This window comes from Podarcis gaigeae (assembly GCF_964106915.1).
Source record: "Podarcis gaigeae genome assembly, chromosome: 7".
Classification (NCBI taxonomy): Eukaryota; Metazoa; Chordata; class Lepidosauria; order Squamata; family Lacertidae; genus Podarcis; species Podarcis gaigeae.
In genome coordinates, this window is record NC_139683.1 from 25,825,481 (window position 1) to 25,843,710 (window position 18,230).

Sequence of the window (18,230 nt, forward strand, 5' to 3'; positions counted from 1 at the left end):
AAGCGTAAGCGTACCCGGCGGCCCGCCATGTCGAGCGCGGCAAAAGCACCAGCGGAGCATGCGCAGTAGGGTTTCCTTCGTACCTCCTGGCAGCCCTCAAGAGAGGCGAGGCGGAGGCGAGCGCCGCGCATGAATGCTGGTCATGCGCAGTGGGGCGAACGGAGGGCGCGATAAATTGAGAGCGGCCTGGGGCGATCGGCTGCGCATGCGCCGTTTGGCGAACGATAGGGCGACGGTGCTGTCTTGGCGGGACGGTTAAATTGCAAAGTAAGTGCGGCGTCGTGTTAAGACTGTGAGGGGGGCTAAGGCAGTCCTTCCTCAGAGGCATAGGGTGGGGAACTCAATAACTGGGCTGGCTGCACCCAGTGCGCTTCTACTTTTCAGGTTTCCGTTTCCACAAACACGAAAGGTACTCTGTACATGCTCAGAAGCTCTTGCTCCCTCGGTTCAGTTTTAACAAGACCGTGTTTTCTTTCCTTCGGTGGACAGATATTTGCTTCTGGTGCTCGCTGTAAGAACCTGAAGAGTAGTTTTGTTCCTGCATGTATGAAATTAATAAATATAAACAACTGACACAAATGGCCAGCAGGGGCCTGAAGAAATAGAGGGCTTTATGGCTTTTTTTTTTTTTAGCAAGCACCAGGACAACATCATTGCTGGCATTTGCCTTGGCTCACAGTGGAGGTGAGGAGAGGGTTGCCACCAGAAATGAAAAGTTGCTATGAAATGAATCTCTTCGGACTGTGGCAGAGCCAGGAGATGAATGTAGTGGGTTGAATGTAGTGATTGGGCAGGTTGATACAAAAAAAAAAGGTGCTCCCATGGGTAGTCTGGTGCTTAAGAAATCATGATTAAAACTTTCAACTTAACCTGAGAACATAAAAGTCTTCACCTGGCACCAAAATAGTGGTGGGTACCAAGTTAGCCTCCCTCAGGACTCCAAGGAATACTGAGAATGGCTTGACCACACTGCCCTCTTCCTACCACCCACCTAATAAGGCTGGTACACCTGGAGGAGAAACAAGAGGAACCATACTTCCTAGTTTTTTGGGTATTTTCTCCCTGGTGTGAGAACAGGAATAGGATATGTTCTGGGAAGTATTTAAGAGTTTCTTTCTCTAGGGCTTGCTTTTTAAAGCAAACTTCTTTTTTTTGCTGTTTTTCAGACAAACAGAACTGAACATGAGACGATCAGCAGCTCCTAGTCAACTGATGGGAAATTCAGTCAAAAAGCCAAGGTTTATACCTCCAGGAAAAACCCATATGTTATCTCTGAAAAAAGAATCTGAACACTCAGGCTCAGAGGTAATATTAAAAGGGAGGAAGAAAGCAAGTGTAATATTATTACTGAATGAAAACTGAACTTGAAGAATCTATGTCAAAAATCCATGGAATCTTAATTCTCACTGGGGCAATATGTTTTTCTGGCCTAGGCTATAAGGGGCTTACAGAGTCAGATGCTTCACTCACAAATTCTTCCATATAGAAGATAAGCTGTCAGGGAGTGCCAGTATCACTTCCACTCTGATACTTAACTTTCTGTATGCAGGGATTTATTTATTTTTCGGTGGGGGAGTGCTGCCACTTGCAACCTGAAGCTGTCCAGCCCAGATGCATGTTTACTTGTAATTTTGCATTCTGCTCTGTTAGTCCATGTGCAAAAGGGTCCTGAAAGCAAAACTATAGACAAATTGTCTGAAAAATGACTCCAAAGCTAAACATCAGTGGCATCGGTGGAAACTGGTTCATGCAATGGCAGTGTTTGCATGTCACAATAGTTGATGGTTTACTGTCAACGTGCAGAAGTCTCCCACTTCATTCCTCCCTTCTAGCCAGTAGAAGAAAAAAACACAATCCCTGGCTTACTGTTACATTCAAACTAGGGATTGTGATTTGTTTCATTCAAAGCAAACCACGATGTGAAGCCAAAGTTTCTAGGTTTACCAGCGAAATAAACAATGACTCCCAGTTTGGATGTAATGGTAAGCCAGGGATTTCGGTTTGCTGCACCCACTTTCCCCAAGTGGATGAACAAAGTGGAAGTGATCACTTTGTGCATGGTAAACTATTACCTTTGGCATACTAGAACACACAGACCATGCCTTGGTTCTTTTACATGTGTGTTAAGATTGTTCCATGGTTTGTACAGTATCTTTATATTAATATGGAACTTAGGGATGCTGTGTGAACACAATGCTTGGTACTGAATAGAGCCACAAATAATAGATTCATATGTTATTTCAAAGTACATATGTGCAGAAGGTCGATGTTAGCCTTCCTGTCCTAGAGAAGCCTTTCTCTCACTACTTCAGTTTTCATATGTGTTCTTTCCCCAAAGTTCTCTTAAGGATGGCTAGTGAAAAATATCTGCTCCCAGTAACTCTGCCCCAGTCCCAGAAGTTCTCCATTGGGCACTTCTAGGATAGCCTCATCCTTATGTTTTGACCTTCTCTTAGAATGGTAAGGCCAGGGAATGCACACAAACCACTCTCCACTGGCTTGGAAATTGTGGAGAGAGCATAGTTCAAGCTAGGCTTCTCACGGTGCCTCCTTCCCTCCTTGGAGCTATCTCCATCATATGAACTTCGACTTCTTTCAGGCTTCAGCTTGTATTTAAATAAGAAAAATGTACACACTTATTTTGATACTGTTGCATGAAAAGTTGTGTACAATCTAAACTGTTTCAATGTATTGTAGGTACATGAGGGACAACTGAATGGCTCAACATCTGTAAACATCTGTTCTGCAACTTGTGACTTAAGTTCTACACTGGCTGTGAAATCTGATCAAGGAGAATTTTGCTCTAAAAATAATAATAACGACTGCCATTTTGTAACTGGAGTGAAATCACCATATAGAACTAAAATAGGTAAGAAAACAAACATTTGAATGTTATCCTAGTAGACTGTTTTAATATAAAGCACAGCAGTATTAAAGATTGCTTATGAAGGAAAGCTGTCAGGAGCTTGGGAGCATCTGACTGAGGATGAGTTTGTTTCTCAACAATGATGCTTTCAGTGTTTCAGGTTCTCAAAATGAGGAAAGAGCAAAAATGAATAGACGAAAACAAATAGCAGCCACTTTCAAGGGACCAAAGAGTCTGACAGGCACTTGAAGAGGGACACAGTATATAGGTGTTTATATGATACTACTGACACTCATCTGTCTCAAAAGACAATGGAGTGCACCTCTGGGGGTGAAGTAAAGCCACTAGCAGGGATGGCCAACTCTCAAGAGACTGTGATCTACTCAGAGTTAAAAACTGGCAGTGATCTACCCCCTTTTCGTTGAGCTTTTTTGGGGGAGGAGGAAGGCCCGTTTTTTAGGACTTGGGAACATGAGTTCTGAGAACTGTAAACAATAAATGAAGGTTAAATAACTCCATCAAAAATAAATCTATATCTACTAACTGTAGACTGTGACATAATGATTTCTGTATTTTTTCATAGTAGGGTGGTATGCGTTTGAATAAATTAAAAACCTGTCAGATCCCACACTTGCCTTATTATACCCTTTCAGATTTGTTTATCCACTTGCCCAATTTTATGATGCTTGGTGTTCGTGCTGCTTTTGACAAATTGTACTTTGTTTGAAGGATCCTTTTTGTTGTTGTTAAGGCACGTTTCTGACCTGCATGATGCTTGGTTCTGGTTTTCTGCTTCCATTTGGTTTTGTGGTTCTTTTAATAGCTTCTCTGGCACTCTTTTTGTTGGATTGTTACATTTGTTTTTCTGACCCTGTTTTTAAGTTGGCTGCTTTGAATGGTTTGTGACACAGTTGTACTTCCACTTACCTGGTTAGAAGTTCTACCTGATTGAATAGGACTGACCTAAGAAGAGACATGTATAAAACATCGTTGTATCTTCCTAGTCTACAGGAGGTTCCCCTATTTCAGAGGTGGAAACCGTTTTTTCCAGCCCAAGGGCTACATTAACTATTGGCAACCTTTCAGGTGACACATGCCATTGGTGGGCAGGGCAATATCAATGGATACAATAGGCTTGCTTCTGCATCCATACCACCCTCTCTGTTCTCCAGCCAGGAATTACCAGACTTCAGGGACTCTCTAGCCAGACAAAAACATTTGAGGAGGTTGTGAAACAGGGTTAGTAAGAGGTGTAGTCTGGGAAAGGGTGTATGATGGGGGCAGGTCTGGATTGTCCCCCCCCCCCAGCCTGAGATTCTTTACCTTTGCCCTATTCTATAATATATGAAAGGTGGGGGATGGAACATTCGCCTTACTCATACACATGTTATTTTATTTGCTCTCATTATATTTTTATATTGCCCTTCCTCAGGGATCAGCAACCTTTTCCAGCCACGGGCCGGTCCATCATCCCTCAGACCATGTGGTGGGCCAGACTATATTTTGAAAAAAAATATGAACAAATTCTTATGCCCCACAAATAACCCAGAGATGCATTTTAAATAAAATGACACATTCTACTCATGTAAAAACACGCTGATTCCCGGACTGTCTGTGGGCTGGATTGAGAAGGCGATTGGGCCGCATCCAGCCCCCGGGCCTTAGGTTGCCTACCCCTGCTCCAGAGAGCTCAGAGCTGAGGTCATGGTGTTCTACTTGAGCTATGAGTCAATAAAATTGCCAATGAATATAGGTATAAACATAATTAACAGGCAAATTGTGGGTGAACCTTGCTTGAAGTTGCCCACGCCAAATGGCTAACTTTTAAAAAAATGTTTATTGTTTGGCTTCCCTCATGTAATTATTAGGGCTAAAGTAGCAATTGGATTAAATCTTCCCTCAGATCTTCTCAGACTTGATACAGGGTAAAGATTTCCAAATCCTAATTACAAATGTAATGATCTGTCCATTTGGGTTCTCTTAGCACCCCCCCCATCTTCAATTCAGTTCTCCACACTTCTTCGGCAATTTGCATTTTATAAATAAATCATGAAAGTCCCATGCTTATCCATATGAAATATTTCAGAATTTACACTTGGGCAAAATGTCCATTAGTTAACAAACTTCCAAGAAATCTTCATCAGGCTGGACGTAAAGCAAAATGGGGGGGGGGGGAAATGGAGGGAATTTGGCTGATGATGTCGTTGCCAGGCAGTCTGGATTTGGTCATTGTTTTAAGATGGAAGTGCAGGAGGAGATGGCAAACTTAATTGGATTAGGCTAGGAGGTGCTATGCCGGTTTCAGGTTGCACCAAGGACAAAGAACCGCACAATGGCTGATCTCCTGTTTTTGAAAATGTAAAAGCCAGATGTCTCCCCAATCTGTCTCAAGTCTTAAGCAAAACACACTTGTTAGATAGAGAACAGGAATAAAGATGCTTTAAAATAGGGATATTTTCATTTGTTAGATGTGTGTCTCTTTCAGTTTCCTTGGCTTTAAATATTGCCTTGGGCAGGAAAGAATTCTGAATGGCTGTCTTACAGGATGTCATACTTTATCCTCACAACAACCCGGTGAAGGGAGGAGGCCAGGCCAAGATGTGGTGCTTTGACGCTAGAGAGTGACCTTCATGGAGTGGGTTTTCCAAGTCCAAATCCAACAGTCTCTCCTACTTCCTTTTACAGTACTATATATTTTCTGAGAGAAAAAAATACTGTGTGTGAATACCTGTGTGATTTGGGCAAACAATAGTTAAAAATTGATGTTTTCCATTTTTGCAATGGTTGGGTTTCTTAACATAATAATAGCTTTTTGGTGGAAGTTATGAAAAGCCCACACAGTACAATGAATCCAGAACCCTGATTGAATGTTGTGCTTATTACTTGACTCCCGAGAGCTATTTTTTAGCCACAACCCTGCTGAATCGTGACCATGGATGCTGTGAGATGGGTAGATTACGGAACGGCACAGCTGCAAGGGGTGGCAGAATATGAAAAGAACTTGATGTTAACATTCCCCCCCCCCCCAGCTCTTTTGTTCATGGCACTCCTTCTTTTGAGCGACTGCCTCTTTAAAAAGTGTGTGCGTGCGTGGGAAGCCGAGGCAAGCTGCAAAGTGCTGGGGAAGCTTAGCTTTACTGTGAAGCCTGAGCCTGAGTGAAACCTAACTAGCTAGGCGATATGCAATTCCTGATTGACAGCAGGACTAGCATTATGCAAATACTGCCAGAGAGAACAGCAGCTAGGGAGCCGTGATCAGGGGCTCTGTTAGGGATCTCTCTACACACGCCCGCTCCTAAATCCCCCTGTTTGTTGTTTTCATTTCTCCTTTTGCTGTGGTGGTTCGGCTTAACAATCAATAAATGACCAAAAAAAAAAAAAAGTTGTTGCTTTCTTGGGCATGAATAAATCCAATCCTCTGTGCAGTTTCAGTTTCTTGTCAGCTCAAAGAGATGTGCGTGAGCTTGTTAACTCAGGATGAATTGGGTAATATTTAGCAGGGTAACGTGCTAATCTTTAAACCTTTTATGTTTTCAATCCAGTGTATGTATGGGTCTCTTGACACAAAAGTGTGTGTTTTCCTGCTTCTCCTTGTCTCCTTCAATCTGAAGCCTTATGTAGGTCAGGCTTGGCTTAAGCAGATTTCCTGAACCTGCGTCAGCTTAAGCTGAAGGAATTTTAATAAACCCTCCCATGTAGGCGTGGGCCTAAATGAGACAAGCCTAGTTAAGCCTGATCTTTTTCTGTTTGTGAAAAAGAGCCGAGCAGAGCTTGGATCTGCGTGGTGGTTTCAGGAACTGCTTCTTCAAGCTGGAGAGAACGATGGTTGGGAAGGCCAGGTCCTCGAATTTTACCTTGTCTGAAAAGCTCGATTTGCTGAAACTTGTCAAGCCGTATGTTAAGATTCTCGAAGAGCACACCAACAAGCACTCGGTCATAGTGGAGAAAAACAAATGCTGGGACATCATAGCCGATAACTACAATGCCATTGGAGCTGACCGCCCTCCTCGCACCGCGCAGGGCCTGCGCACCTTGTACAAGAGGCTCAAGGAATACGCCAAGCAGGAGCTACTGCAGCAAAAAGAGAGCCTTTCTGATTATAAAAGCTACATCTCTGAACCGACCAAGAAAGTTGTGGAGATGATCCCCCAGATTTCCAGCGTGTGTTTGAGGGAGAGGAGCAATCTGCCATGGTAAGTTGACTTTTACATTGCGCCTGGATGGCCGCTATAGCGCCTCCTGTCTTCTCTGGCCATCCCCTTTTGAGCTACATGCCTTAGCCTTTGGGAAAAGTTAGAACCTTGTGATTATTGTTATTTTTTACTTCTTTAATTTTTAAACAGTGACTGACTTTTCTGTTCAACTTCCAGCCGCATTTCAAAAGATCTTATTGTCAGACCCTTGGCAAGTGAGGGTTAAGAAAGAATCCAAGGGAAATAGGAGCTCCAACTTTTACCCCTCCCCTTTTAATAGGCATAGCATTCAAACACTGACCAAGCAAAAGGCTGTTCTACATTTAAGGTAGTACTGCGGTCAACTTGCCTCTGCATACGGAAGCTGATGCCTGTTTTGGATAATATCTATCTACATAAAGTCGAGCAGGAGAACAAAGGAGCCTCTCTCAGTACAGTGTGCCCAGTCAAGGATTATGTTAATCTCTCAGGGTGGAATACATTTTGACTGAATTTAGACCTTTTAAATGATTTTACTTCGCATGCTACCATGCCTTTTTAAACAATGCAGATGGATTGTTTTAAACAATCACATTCTCGGAGGCCAGTATGCAAATTAATGCTCCAAAATAAACTGCAAAAAAGAGGGTATGGAGCACATTTACAGGGGTCGTGCGCAGACAGATCGGAACACTGCAGTCACACAAAAGTCTTCATATTTTCCAGCAGCCTTTTAGTGTAGAATCAAATCGGATCCTCTCTAGATTTGAGCGAGACGTAGAGCAGGCAGGCTGTCTTCAAGGTTTCTTGCAGGGCCTTTGCTTATGCCGCCCTCCCCTCTACAACTGACTTGCAAAACACGGCTGCTCAAAAGCTTCTCAGACCAGATTTGTCCTGTGCCTGGATGCAGACATTTTAAAAACCAGGGGGAGTCGAGCAGCTCTCTTCCTTACTCCTGTGGCAAGCCATTTAAATTCATGTCACTTACTGTGCAAAACAAATATGTTAATCTGAGTTTCCGGGAAAACTGGCATGTTTGTGCACACTGGCCAGTCCTTGATTTGTACTGCCTCTGGTTGCTCTGAATGGTAACAGTCGTCTAAATCCCACCATGGCAGATGCTGTAAAAATAACGTGGTGGTGGGCCTTTTGGTGAAATAATTCTGTATTGCCTAGGGTAAATAAGGTGTAATCAAAATGGACTTTTACAGCACAATCCTTTATCTTTCTACTCAGAAGTAAGCCCCTGTTGAGTTCACTCAGGCATACTCCCATCTAAGTACTGTATGTATAAATCTGTAATAGCATGTTAGAAGGGTGTGTGTATATAATTTCCCCAATACTGATGTAGATTGAAATGGTCAGCATAAGCCAGAAGTATGGGGCCACTTTTTGGGTGGTCATATACTCTTCCCTTAACCCCTTAGCCAATACAGCAGGTTTCTTTTGTAGCTTAATAATTTTGTAGTAGTGGAAATGGGTGGATTTGTAATTAGCTGTATTTTATTTTTGTCTTGTAAGCCATTTTGGGTGTTGTGTGAGCAGCACAAATGTGGCACACAAATGTTTTGAAAACATTAATAGCTTGCACCTTAAAGACCATTGAAATCTGAAAGAGTTGTTTTTTTATTCAATAATAAATGTTTTCCAAAAGCATCAGTTCACTTACAGTTGGAGAAACAATCCCCTGATCCTGACCATATTATGTTGGAGTAAGTTTCATTAATCTGAATGACACTGACTTCCCTGTAGTTGTTTGGGATCTAAGTGAAAAGCTTTTCTAAATCCTTTTTATACATAATATATTCCTTTTTTTCAAGAGAGAATTTTTGGACCAAATTGGCCATCCTCCCAACCAACCGAGGTTCTGCCTCTTCATCTCTCCACCGCTTCCCATGACTATTGTTTCCGTGTCAGTCTCTGCTGTCTGGAAACCATTAATTTCTTCCTCCCATTTGATTAACAGAAACCTGATACGTAGGACCATTGAGTCATGGAATGGGGTTGGCCAACAGGGATAGATAAAAATGATGCATAGCTCCAAATTTCCAGTTCCCAATCAAAAGTCACAATTGAGAAGTAGAAACACAATCTGCTCTGCCTCATCTCTCTAAAATGCTCCAGTGGCTGGATGAAGTGGTGGGTTGGATGAGAGTAATAAACTGAGTCTGAAATCATAGCATGATAGAGGCTCTGTGTGTGAGTCCAGGAAACTGGAGTCGTTGAAGGAGCAGGTGCGCCATCCAGGGTGTCACTGGAGGTGCAGGTGTCCTCAGTGGCTAGGAGGACCTTTTAACAGCTATGACCACTCATGCATTGGTAACCTCAGGGTTGGAGTACTGCAATGTCCTCTGCACATTTGAGGTTGTGTTGGAGGCTTCAACCAGTGTAGGACGTGGCAACTCAGTTGCTTGTGAGAGCAAACAACTGCCAGTATTTAACACCTTATCCACTGCATTTTCACTGGTTGCTAGTCTGCTACCAAGCCAAGTTCAGTGTTCTGGTACTAACTTATAGAGCCCTATTCGGCTCAGGATCTGGTTGCTTGCGAAACCTTCATAACCCTTATGTACCTGGTAACTCCCTGCGTTCTACAGGAGACTTTCTTCTCAAAGTCCCCCAAATATCAAAAGCCTGCTTCACAGTAAGTTGAAGCAGGGCCTTCAGTGCGGCCGCCACTGTTTTGTGGAATAAGTATCTCTATTGAGATACCAGAGGTGCCCACCCACTACCTGTACTTTCCAGAAATAATGGAAGACATTTTTTGTTTTGACAAGCAGCATTTTTTGTTTTTTCCAGCAGGTTGAAAAGGTCGCAGCCTTAGGTGTTCCTTTTTACTGTTTTTAAAACTAATTTGAGCTGTTGGTAAATTGCCTTGAGGCACATGCAAAAGGAGATTCATAATATTACCAATTAATATATTTACCCCCCCCCCCAAGCTCACATTGCTTATAACAAGAGTTCAGTTCGTAAGCAGCCAATGACTCATATTTTTCCTATATCCACGGGCTGGCCTATCATGCAGTGTCATTTGACTGACATTGCCATTCTCTGTTGCCTGTTATGACCCTGAGCGGTGCTTTTGTGGTTTTTTTTTCTTTTCATTTTGTGTATTCGGAACTGCAGTTAAAATTACCATAAATCATTATAGCTTAATTCAATTGAAAGGTGTTTGAAAATTTATTAGAATTGTTTTGTTACCTCTTGCCAAGTAGTTAGAAAGCCCAGGGCGGCCTTTTTGAGGCCAGTTAGCTTAAGGGGCAAAAGGTATTGGGCCTTGTGCTCTCTAAGATTTGGCTGAAAGACAAAAGGGTGTGTGCAAACCTTTACTTGTTCATTGTTTCTGTGCTCCTAATCTCCATCCCGTGAGCTTCAAAATAATAATAATAATAATAATATCTTTATTGTCATTGCCCCCTCTCAGGGACAACGAAATTACTTGGCTGCTCCATCCACCCAGATAGGGCACTCCATTTAAAATCAAAACAACTATAAAAACACTAATTAAAACAATATAATATAATACAGCAAGGAAGATTAGATGACTTCAAAGTCCAGGTTTCCCATTCAGGGCCGAGATCGCTCTGGAGAAGAAGCTGTTCTTGAGACGGCTCGTTCTTGTCATCATCGTCCGGTATCTCCGTCCCGACGGCAGGAGCTCGAAGAGACAGTGACCAGGATGCGATGGATCTTTTACTATGTCCAGTGCCTTCCTATGGCACCTTGTGGCATAAATCTGCTCTAAGGTGGAGAGTGGGCAGCCAACAATGCTAACAATGCTCTCTGCTGCCTGTTTATTAATAATGCATGTTTATTAATGATGTGAACCCTGTGGTCCAGGGAAGCCATGGGGTGGATTCACTTTGGTGCCCTAAACTGGCAGATGAGGAATGCGGTAGGCACCTTCCTGGTGCAATGTCTTTCAAACCCCAGCCCAGCTGTTTTTCTTGCATAGTCCAGCATCAGGCCTTTGTTTACCAGTAGTCAAGTGTTAGAAACTCAGATATATAATCTAATCGCCAAATGGCACCTTAAACTTAGGTTACGGTCATCACAATGGACTGTCCAGGCACCATCTTTTGCAATGGGGTTTATTATATTTATTAATTATATTTTTATTCTTATTTATATTTTAAATGGCAAGTCTCAAAGCAGTTTACAACACATTAAAACATCAAATAAAACTATCCAGAATAAAATGAATTCAAGCTTTGAGGAAAATACTCCAGAGCCTTTCCTAAGCGATATTTTGCTTTCCCCAGTTGCCAACCTTGCATCCAGGAATCTCCACATGGCTGCAGTTGGACCTGGGCCAGTCAAAAACGCTCCTGGCTCCTGGCTAATTTCCAACTGCCTGTTAAATGCAGTTAGCCCCTTAAAAAAACAGTGGGTATCAAATGGTTCTCTCCCAAAAGGTAAATAAGTATGCAGGCCTTGGAGAGTAAATCTACCATGAAGAAAGGTTCCAGTATTTGGAGCTATTTTGTTTAGCAAAAGGGAGACATTAAGGAGGTATATAAAGTTACACATGGTGTAGGGAAGGTGGATAGGGAGAATCTTCTCTCTCTGAATACTAGGGAGGGGTCATCCAGTGAACTGGAAGGTGGGAGATCCAAGACAGAGTAAACAGAATACTTCTTCACACAGTGCATAATTAAACTATGGAATTTATTGGTTTGCACAAGATTTGGTAGCAGCCACCAACTTAGATGACTTTAAAGAGAACTCTAGACACATTGATGTCAATGACTACTAGTCATGATGGCCCCAGAATCAGAGGCCACATGTTTGTGAACTAGCATGCTTGTGCTGACATCCTTCTTGCGAGCTTCCTGTAGGTACCTGGTTTGCCACTATGGGAAAGAGGATGCTGGTTTAGATAGACCTTTGGTCCTGGACTACTAGGGTTCTTATGCTTTTAATACTTAAGACTCCTTGCATTGCCCCTACCAAAGCAGATTTCAGCTCCATCCCTGGACTTGCACAGTAATCAAGTACCTATGCTCTGTTTTGACCGAACACCCATGCTCTGCAGGTAGCTGACTAATAAAATAGGGTTGGGCCACCCTAGTGAAACACACCATTGAATTCTGCTGTTACCCAATAACCTTGTTGAAGACGGTCACTTCCTTATGAAACTAGTAACAGCAGATTTAGTCTGGGTGGATCAGCATATGATTTGTTTGGAGGCAGTGCAGAGTTAGGAATCTAATTTGGCATTTGATGACCAATTCCAAGCTTTGTTAAAACTGACATAACTGACTCATACTAAACAGATGCCTGACGGATTCTGAATACCAATTCCACCATGGTAACTGTCTCTCTTAATTAAGAAATAGAGGTCTCCCCACACTAGTAGATGAAAACTTGCATTCTTCTTAAGTTTATAATATAAATGTGAATCTTTGATATAAGCCAGTTTTTGTAAGATAGCCAGTTAGCACACACTGAAGGCATTTTGTGAGAATATTAATGCAGATTTCCAGCCCGATCTTCATCTCAATGTAGTAAATTATATTTCCAGCTTTCAGAATTTTGGTCGGACTGTTCACCCCAACATTACTCTGTATTGTATTGTATCTTGTTTTTCATAGATGTTTTAGAAATATTTAAGAAACAATGATAAATAGGTAAGTTGGTCCTGGTGCTTCACCAGACTGTCCAATGTCTTTTATAGCTGCTTAGCAGCTTGCTGTCCTGTTAAAGGACTTTTGCATGGACAGAAAGCCTCCAGATGTTAGACTACAGCTCCCATCTTTCCTTACCATTGGCCATGCTGGCTGTGTCTGATAAAGGAGGGGAGTCCTACAACATGTGGACATTCACAGATTCCCCATCCCCAGGCTTGAGTCACAACAGTTTCTATCCTCTCTGGTTCTGGTGAAGCTAGGCTCTCCAATCCATACTACGATCTACTTGGGCGCAGGGGAAGATATGTAATTTGGTGGAAGGGAGAAGGAAAGGAAAGTCCTCTCCTTTATTGGAGGTTTTTAAGCAGAGGTTGGATGGCCAGCTATCATAGATGCTTTAGTTGAGATCCCTGCATTGTAGAGGGTTGGACTAAATGACCCTTGGGGTCACTTCCAGCTCCACAGTTCAATGATCCTATGATCTTCAGTAGTCTCTCCCTTACCTTCCTTCATACTTTCAAGGCCCTCTGGAAAGGTGGAAGTGAGAGAATGTTGCTCTTTCAGGATTTCACCTAATCTGGAGTAAGCTGAGAAGCTGATCTCGAGCCCACCTCACAGGTCCTCTGAAGGGCAGGATCATTCACTTACCTTGCACTGTACTGGGGAACATTTGGAAGCAGCTAGAAATTCTCTTACCACTTCCAAGTGCTTCCCATCCCAGTGCCAAGTAACCAGGTTACTCTTGCCCTCCCCACCCCCCTAGACAACCTGAGAAGGGAAGAGTTGGAGTAGCCACAAATAATCACTGACTATTAAAGCCAGGTAGCACTTGTGACCCCCAGAACTCAAGTGCTGAGATGCTTACTTTGAATAAGGAATGCTGCAGGATGTGTGGAATATAGATGGAGAAAGAAATGCTTTGAGATAAAATATTATTCAGGCCCTCGGGAAAGGAAGCCATACAAAGCCCTTAGAGCTATACTGGCAGGAATGGTTTGAGATTTTATTGCTCCTTTCATTCAGTCAATATGATGTTGATGTTTAAAATAATCTACACTCCTCCTTTTCTCTGTATTTCTTTCCTCACTTTTTCAATTAGATTTTATTATTCACCATATGACAAAGTCAGGTAGCCTTATGCTCTATGTGTACCCCTCTCAGTGACAAATCTACATGTGAACAATGGTAGTGTCTTTTATCAAATGTTAATTCACAAGTGGTTTAGGACAGCCTTCCCAACCTGGTAGCTGCCAGATGTGCTGGCTGGGGCTGATGAAAGTTGTAGTCCAAAGCATCTAGAGGCCACCAGGTTGGGAAGGCTGCCTTAGAAGTTGAGTTTTTGCCTTTTTTGTGGACTAAGAAGATCCTTTTTCTTTTCTGTTAATGATTAAAATATTATTTCTCTGTTTTTAGTGCTACACCGGATAAAAAAATAGTTGCTACTACCAGCTCACCACAGTCAATGATAGAGCACCAACCTGCTGCTATCACACTGGAGCTGGATGAAGATGAGGAAGATGTCAAACCACCTGCATCGTTGATTGTAGAGTTACAAACACAGGAGAGCTTAGAGCAAAGAGATGAAGAACATTTGGTCCATGCAATGGAGAGATCTCCTTCAACTTCCCTGTCTTCTGTGGATATAAGAATGTTGTCTCCATCTCCCATCCCCAGAAGAGATGAATTTTTCAGGCTTGAAACTGGAGAACGATTTAGACCGGCATGTGGGGGATATGATCCCCAGATGTTGCAAATGCTGAAAGAAGAGCACCACATCATTTTGGAAAATCAAAGGAAAATTGGGCTCTATATCCAAGAAAAAAGGGATGGCTTGAAAAGAAGGCAGCAGCTGGAAGAAGAGCTATTGAGAGCAAAAATTAAAGTAGAAAAGTTAAAGGCGATACGACTACGTAGGGATCTTCCTGAATTCAACAATCTTTGAATATTTAGCAATTCTGCTTAAAAACCAGGGTTATTTCACAATTCTTTTTGATCTAGAAAAGAAGTATTTACCCAAGTTTTGGGGGTAGGGGTATGCATGTTTTTCCATTTTGTTTCTCATGCAAATTTGCAAAAAAAAAAGCCATTTCTCACTGGTCTTCCCAGGTTTTCTGATTTAAAGTAGAACCAGATCTAAGACTAAAAAAAACCCCATTTGAAATCTTATGACCACATGACTGTTAGCAAAAGCAAATGATAACTTATACAGCTGTTGTAAAATATGCTGATCTTATTCTTTTTCATTTTTTGGTGAATCAGTTCTTATCTGTCCTTTGAAATACTCATTTATCTGTGAGTCAATAAACATATGCAAAATGGAGAAAAATACTATCTTTGTTTCCTCCTTTCATAAAACTTGTGGAAATGGCTGTAGTTCAAATGAAGTATTTATCATGGAAATATCTCACCAGCAATTCCTTTCTAATTTGACCTGAACAAGGATGGATATAATGGTGCCATTCGTACATCACAATAAGCCATAGGTAACTTTTGAGTGTGCTCTGCAGGGGGCTCCTCCTTCACTCCTCTAGACTACAGAAGCAACAAATCATGATCTCTGGATCAGTGTTAAATCTGAACTAGGAATCTTCATTTCAGACACACCACACTGTTAAAGCAACTTTTGTTCTTGGCTTACCTACTGTGGTTTGTTTTGAGCAAAAGAAGCTATGACTCCAGGTTCGCAAATAATTCTTCGCCAAGGATTACAATTAGTTGCTCCTACTTGGGTATAAAGGAGAAGTGAAGCATGCACAATATTCATGGTAACTATGGTTTATTGCAGCACTGCGGTACTTCTAATAGTCGATCAGCAAAGCCTTTTGGCCCAGATGCATCTTTACCTATCCTGCCTCCCCTTCCAGAGTCACATAAGATGTCAAGCGTAGGGCAGTTGAGCATGGCTTAGCTAAAATAGCCACAAGGGCCAAATGGGAAGTCCTAGCAGTCCTAATTAGGCTTGCAGACCAAAAGTTCCTTGTCACTGGTTTAGGGCTTATCCATACTTGCCTATTGTCTTGCTCTTCCAATCAAAGGTTTGCACTTTAATGCTCTGTGCCCAAGCGGTTTTAGGGTTTTGTTTTTGCCCCAAGATTTCCTCATGGAAACCTGCTCTTTAAAGTTGAATTGGAGCAAAAATCAATTTGGGTTTTCCACGTATTGACGGTTCCTCTGACTGAGCTTTGAAGAGCAGGTTTTTGCAGGGAAAGCTCCAGGGGGCAGGGGAAAGATGCTCAGACACTGAGTTTTAAATTGCAGAACGTGTCTGGAATGAGCGGAGGAAAGGTAAGGACAAGCCCTTACTTAGGACATGCAAACTGGGCCAGAACATATTAAAATGTAATTATAAAAGTACAATAGTGAGAGTAGACTTTTGAAGGAGAAGTACCATAGCCCAATGGTAGAGCTCAATAGAAGGCAGCTTCCCCTGCTTTTTTAAATGTTTCTGAGTTTTAGGTGTGAAATATTTAATTATTTGTCTGTTTCTGAAGCTGCTAGCTTCTACTTGCCTAACAGTTCCAGTTGAACCAGTTTCCTGCACACACACACTCTTGAATTTTGGCTTCCTTTCAGGGGGCCCTCCGCCACCTAGATAAAGCTTCTTCTATTTCTGATATGTGCAAAGGATATCGCCCTGTAAAATAAGAGGCAGGGAAAGAGATTACTTCCACGTAATCTTGTTTGGTTTAGTCCTTTCATCCTTTATCCTTCTTTACCTACACTTAGGGAGCATTGCTTGAATACTCTCAGTCTCCCTGCTGCCACCCCCAATCTGTGTTTCTGGGTTTTTTGTTTTGTTTTCATGAGCTCTTTATTCCTGGAAATAAATTGGCCTTAATAAAGCTTGTAAACAGTTTAGGAGTGATTAACTCCTAACTGATTAACTATTTTGGAGAAGTTGCCGTAATCTTGATCAGTAGCATATATAAGTCTAGCTACTTGGTGACAAAATATGTATCCCCCTACTCCCATAAACTTCAAAACCCTTTAGAGTGCAAATATTTATTTAAAAGATTATTGTGTTTCACCACTCCTTACTTATGGCAATTAACATCTTTATAGATCAGAAATTTTCTGATTTTATGGTTAATTTTAACTGATTTTATCTTTTGTAACTTGATTGCTTAGAACTCTGGTGTTAAGCAATATATACATAGCTGACATAATAAATGAACAAATAACCACAACCACTGCATTATTAAAATGAGCACAGGAATTTTTCTTCCCACTCCCTTGGTATCCCTGTGCCCAGTGCTCCCCCCCCTCCGCCAGAAAAATAAGTGCCGATACTTACCATGAAGTTGTTACAGTAAGTGCTACACTTATTAACAACCAAAAAAAGAAGTGCTGGGACTGCGTACTCTTGAGTACCCCCTGAAGAAAGCACTGATGTGCCCACTAAATCTGTTCTGGAGTTTCCCTCAACCCTCTGCAGCCAATTTGGGGAGGGTGTGTGGGAAGAGGCAGGGGCAGGGATCCATTGCCTGGATCGTACTCAGCCTCATTGTTTTAACATCTGAGCTCCAGCTGTCTCTTAGCTGCTAGGACAATTAAGCAAGTATAAATGGAACTTCAGGCAAGCTTTGAAGCAGAAACCCCAGACTTTCAGATTCATGGCTGGAATTATGGCCCTCAGTCCTTTTACTTGGACCTGCTCTTGGCTTGGTTGCCTTCTGTTTGATAACATGCTTTAAAGCATGTTGAATTTGATTAGGCGCTTCAGTGTTTATATTACTTGGACTAGCTATGGTTCCGGACTTCCCTTTGTTCTTCTTTGGCTTGCTTTTCCTGGCTCCTCTTTCCACACTTGCTCTGTTCCTCCACTTGTCTCTCCCCCACCCCTGTTCTCCTCTTACTCTTTAGCTCATACTAGGGTCATCTTCTCTTCTTCACCTGTTTATTTTTTGGCTATAAGGTTACCTGCTTAAGCACAAATTGAACTGATGAGGGGGTTGCCCTGCCCACCATGTGTACTCTATCAAAAGTTTGACCTCCTGCCAGTGGAGAGGTGGGTAGTGACAACAGTAAGTACCAATGTTCACTTTTCCCCAAGAACAATTTCTGAAGAGGTTTTTAACAAAATAGTTTGTGGAATTGGACTGACCAGAGATGACAGTGAAGGAATGGTAATGGCATCTCCAGAAGCCTGCCTCCAAAATCCATTATTTTACACATATCCTCAACAGTGGTTGTGTTGAAAGCCTGGACAACTGGTGAAGAGGCTGACAGGTCGCGTGGGTGGAATCTTTTTTGATGTTGAGTGTTTGTTCAATAGTCATTCAAGTGAAAGCAGAGGTTCATGAGTAGGCAAGAGAGGACAGGGATTGAAAATCAGGAAAGGGTCAGGCAGAGTAAAGATATTCTCAGCAAGTTTATCAAAGACTGTGTTTGATTTTAATTGCCACCATTATAAGGGTCTCGACCAACTGGAAGATAGGGCTGGAGAAAATAAAAGCCTGGTAGATCAAGTAAGAGCAAGGGACTTCAACTTTTTCAAAACATTTTATGCTGCCTGAATAATGTAAATATTTGTCTCTGGAACACAGTGTGCCTAGAGAGGTA

General features: G+C 42.1%; 1 protein-coding gene across 1 annotated transcript; it reads left to right on the plus strand.

Moving 5' to 3' along the window:
* The first annotated feature begins 177 nt into the window (after positions 1-177).
* FSBP (fibrinogen silencer binding protein) lies at positions 178-14,996 on the plus strand. Its single transcript, XM_083748042.1, has 5 exons — positions 178-267; positions 1,167-1,305; positions 2,698-2,869; positions 6,625-7,059; positions 14,082-14,996. Exons 4-5 carry the CDS (start codon positions 6,689-6,691, stop codon positions 14,608-14,610), a joined length of 900 nt encoding a protein of 299 aa, XP_083604168.1. The 5' UTR covers positions 178-267; positions 1,167-1,305; positions 2,698-2,869; positions 6,625-6,688; the 3' UTR covers positions 14,611-14,996.
* Positions 14,997-18,230: the final 3,234 nt, after the last annotated feature.